The sequence below is a fragment of the Coenobita brevimanus genome, chromosome 99 (genome assembly GCF_032717465.1).
Source record: "Coenobita brevimanus isolate Jiangsu-jjx chromosome 99, ASM3271746v2, whole genome shotgun sequence".
NCBI lineage: Eukaryota > Metazoa > Arthropoda > Malacostraca > Decapoda > Coenobitidae > Coenobita > Coenobita brevimanus.
Window position 1 is genome coordinate 20,067,758 of NC_137052.1, and position 4,679 is coordinate 20,072,436.

Genomic DNA, 4,679 nt, shown 5'->3' on the forward strand with positions numbered 1-4,679 from the left:
TGGTGTGATGTGGTGTAGTGTGATGTGATATGGAGTGTAGTGTAGTGTGGTGTGGTGTGGTGAAGTGTAGTGTGGTATGGTGTGATGTGGTGAGGTGCGGTATGGTGGTGTGTGATGTGGTGTGGTGGTGTGGTGAGGTGTGGTGTAATGTGGTGTGCTGTGTGTTGCAGGGTAGGACGAGACCAGCTGTGTGGTGGTGGGGTGCAGGCTGTGGTGGTGGGTGTGATGCTGTGCTGCTCTGCCCTCCTTCTTACAGCCCTTGGTGTGCTGTTATGCAGGTAAGTACACACACACACACACACACACACACACACACACACACACACACACACACACACACACACACACACACACACACACACACACACATCAATCTCCACCTAGTTATTTTTTTTAGGCTGCAAGTAGGCTTATATCTTTTTTTCTGTGTTTGATAAGGAAACGAATCCCCCCTCCCCCTCTCTCTCTCTCTCTCACTATTGCTCGAGAATCCCTGAGTTGCATTATATGAGCATTAGTGAGAGAGAAAGAGAGAGAGAGAGAGAGAGGGAGAGAGAAAACCACCTCACCCCACACGGCCCCAGAAATATTAAAAAAAAGATTTAAAAAAAAAACAATGAATCCAGACCGTCCCCGAAATATGGACAGAAAATGGAAAAAAAAACTCACATTGATCCCCACCCAACCCTCTCCCTTCCTAAAAAATAGATAGATAGATAGATAGACAGATAGATGGGCAGATAGATAGGTAGGTAGGTAGGTAGGTAGATAGATAGAAATATAGATAGGTACATAGGTAGATAGATAGATAGGCAGATAGTTACATAGGTAGATAGATAGAAAGAAGTATAGATTGATAGATAGACAGATAGATAGATAAAATAGTAGATATAGAAATTGTGCTAAAATCCATCTATGTGATTATTTTTCCCTCATCCAACCCCTTCTTCCCCAAAAATGTAAATTTACAGATATTGCCACCTAAGTCTCTCTACCATATATTGTCCTCTTCACCAAGCCCATTATTCATTATTATTATTATTATTATTATTATTATTATTTTTATTTCCTAGTCTCCCCCATTCATGTTCTACTCACCGCTCCCCACTCCCCACTCTCTCCCCCCATTCCCTCCCCTCTCCCTTCCCCATTCTTACTCCCTCCCTCACACACATACAAATACCCACACACACACACACACACACACACACACACACACACACACACACACACACACACACACACACACACACACACACACACACACACACACACACACACACAACACGGGCCGTCAAGAGAAAAGTTAAAATTCAATTAAAACTCCCCTTAAGTAAAATCTCACCCCAACTTTGAGATTCGTCCCGCCCCAGTGTTGGACCCCGGCGTTACGGAGAGAGAGAGAGAGAGAGAGAGAGAGAGAGAGAGAGAGAGAATAAATGCACAAGGGAGAATAATAAAGCAAGCGATATAAAACATAATTGAGAGAGAGAGAGAGAGAGAGAGATGGAAGTTCTAGCAGTGATATTAGTTCATATTTCTCTTAATACCGTCTTAAAAAGCAGAGAGAGAGAGAGGAAAAGAAAAGAAGAGTGAGAGCGAGAAAAAAAGAGCGAGGGAGAGAGTAAGAGAGGAAAAAAAGAGCAAGGGAGAGAGTAAGAGAGGAAAAAAAGAGAAGAGGGAGAGGGAGAGAAAAAAAGAGCGAGGGAGAGAGTAAGAGAGGAAAAAAGAGAAGAGGGAGAGGGAGAGAAAAAAAAGAGCGAGGGAGAGAGTAAGAGAGGAAAAAAAGAGAAAAGGGAGAGGGAGAGAAAAAAAAGAGCGAGGGAAAGAGAGTAAGAGAGGGACAAAAAGAGTGAGAAAGAAAAAAAGAGCAAGGGAGAGAGAAAAGAAAGAGTGAGAGGGAGAAAAAGATTAGAGAGAGAGAGAGAGAGTAAGAGGGGAAAAAAAGTTGTTTAACATTTCTGGTTACTTAAGGATTCTCTCTAACTTAAATTCGCCAGAAGAGGAAGATAAATATAAGTTCCCTTTCGCCCTCTTTCCCCCCTCTTCCCCCCCTTCTTCCCCTTCCCCAGTAAGCGAGTGTGGGAGGGGAGGGGAGAGGGTATAGTGCGAGAGGGTGTGTGACGTGTGTGTGTGTTTGTGTGTGTGTCCATGGAATTGTTAGGATGGTACATCTATCTATCTATCTCTCTACTACCAAACATCACAAGCAAATCATCTCACGTTGCCCTGTCTTGTGCCATTTCGCTGCCCTCCCTCCAACTCTGAGCCCTCATATATTTCCCCAGTAGCATAAGTCCTAATTATATCGTAATCCCGTAATAAAATCTCGTAAGATAGACAATTAATATCCAAATCCTTAACCAGCCTTATTAGTAGTCTCGTAAGAATCAACAGTCTTAGGAGAAATATATAAGAAATAACGAATTTATGTGTATCAAGAGTTAAAAATACATTGTCATTATTCTCCTTTCACTCAAACTTGGCCCAGATTTTCGTCCTTTGCTTATTTCACGTAGCTCAGTAGCAGAATAGACAGTGCTACGTCACCAATCCTTTCCACGGCACTGCTTCTTGACTAGCTTCATAGTCTAGTGTTAATCTATTGTTGCATCTCAGTATTCAAGGTGGAGAGATGGCAATTTTAGGCCAAGTTAGAGTAAAAAGGGTACAGCATCTTCCTTTTCTCAGTGCTTTCCTTACTGTTTCGTTGATATTCGTTTGTACGTTCTTAGTGGATGCTGTGACGATGTTGAGAGGAGATAAGAAACATAGAAGGGAGAAATCAGGATGTAGTTTTTAAAAGAAGTCGCTTGAGGAAGAGATGGGACGAGATTGTGTTGTTGATGATGATAATGATGATGATGATTCTTTCCTCTATACTGTGATACGGTGATGATGATGATAATGATGTTTTTCCTTTATACTATGGTGGATGATGGTGATGATGATGATTTCTTTCCTCTGTATTGCGATGATGATGATGATGGTGATGATTACTACTACTACTACTACTACTACTGTTATTATTATTATTTAATTTTTATTCTTCCTTCTGCAGGTATCGACGAAGGCAGCAGCTGGAGCAGAGAGGGGAGAAGCTCAGTCCAATGTGGGCCCCTTCATCCTTGGCCCCACCCTGGCCCCCACCCTCACCCCTCCACCACACCCACACTTACACCCAGTCACCCTACACCCACACCAACACGCAGTCACCCCACACGCACACCAACACCCAGCCCTCCTTCACCCACACCTACACCCTTTCACCCCACACCCATACCTACACCCAGCCACCTTGCACCCACACATACACCCAGCCCTCCTTCACCCACACCAGCACCCAGCCCTCCTTCACCCACACCAGCACCCAGCTACCCTACACCCACACCAACACCCAGCCACCCTACACCCACATCAACACCCAGTCACCCTGCACCCACACCTACACCCCAGATCACCCCTCCAAGAACATCGTACCCAACTACCCTCCAAAGTACCAGCCGGGACTCGAAACCACGACCATGCCAACAGCAGTCCACATTTCGGCCAAGGAGTGTGGGGAGAAGGAGGTGCCTGTGGTGGAGGTCTGAGGGATGGAGAACGCGGATGAACAGAGAAGATTTGCTGGTGAAATGGATGAACAGAGGTTTGCTGGTGAACATGGATGGACAGAGTAAGTTTGGTGACGAACAGGGATGAACAGAGGAAGTTTGGCGGTGAACAAGGATGAACAGAGAAGGTTTGATGAACAAGGATGAACAGAGTAGGTTTGGTGAACAGGCACGAACTTTTGGCTAATGTTCAACTAATTCCATCTTCTGTGTCAAAAGAAAACATAAAAATTCTTAGTTACGAGAAAGTGAAGTTATTCCTACGCACTATATCTCTCAGGCTTCCAAAATTCATCGTCTTAACTGAGGTAGAAAGCTAGAATTATCCGGACCATGGAGGGGTTAACGTTATCAGTATTAACACTAGGGCCTAGTATGAGTGTTGAATAAAATCGTCTGGTTTTAGCTGGAATAGAGGGTGGTGATCTGAGAGAGAGAGAGAGAGAGAGAGAGAGAGTGGTGCTTTGACTGAGTTAAAGAGAGGAGTGATCTTTGTGGGCTAGAGAGTAGTGGTGATCTGAGTGGGTCTAAGGGAGAAGAGTGATGTTCTGAGTCAAAAGAGTGGTGATCTGACGATTAAAGAGAGGAGTGGTGATCTGAGTGGGTTAAAAGAGAAGAGTGGTGATTTGAGTGGGTTAAAAGAGAAGAGTGGTGATCTGAGTGGGTCTAAAGAGAAGAGTGGTGATCTGAGTGGGCCATCCTGAACTTAATAATTGTTTTATTTAGAACTTTTAAAGGAAGACGTTGAACCACACAAACACGAAGTTCTTCCTGGGGCAAAACTTGGGAACACTTCACCTCTCTCACGTTCCTCTGCAACGCGATATTTGTACATGAGAAAAGCTTGGTATTTTACTGCCCAATTGATGATCCTCTTTTGATAGGATGTGTTTGGGAGAAATGATACTGGACATGCCGTAATGTGAAGTAGACGCAGTGGAACACGAGGCAAACTTTTGTCACCAACCTCACTAAGGCAGTTTCGAAGCTCCAAACCCTGAGTGTGAGAGGACGGCCCATGCAGCAGAGAAATTAGCCACTGGAAAACACGGTGTACCCCAAATG

General features: G+C 44.3%; 1 protein-coding gene across 1 annotated transcript in view; it reads left to right on the plus strand.

Moving 5' to 3' along the window:
* Window positions 1-3,593, plus strand: part of LOC145414454 (uncharacterized) — an 11,087-nt gene extending 7,494 nt beyond the window's left edge. The window contains exon 2 of the mRNA XM_080284011.1: window positions 3,457-3,593. Coding sequence (XP_080140137.1) covers window positions 3,457-3,593 — 137 coding nt within the window. The remainder of the gene's footprint in view (window positions 1-3,456) is intronic.
* Window positions 3,594-4,679: the final 1,086 nt, after the last annotated feature.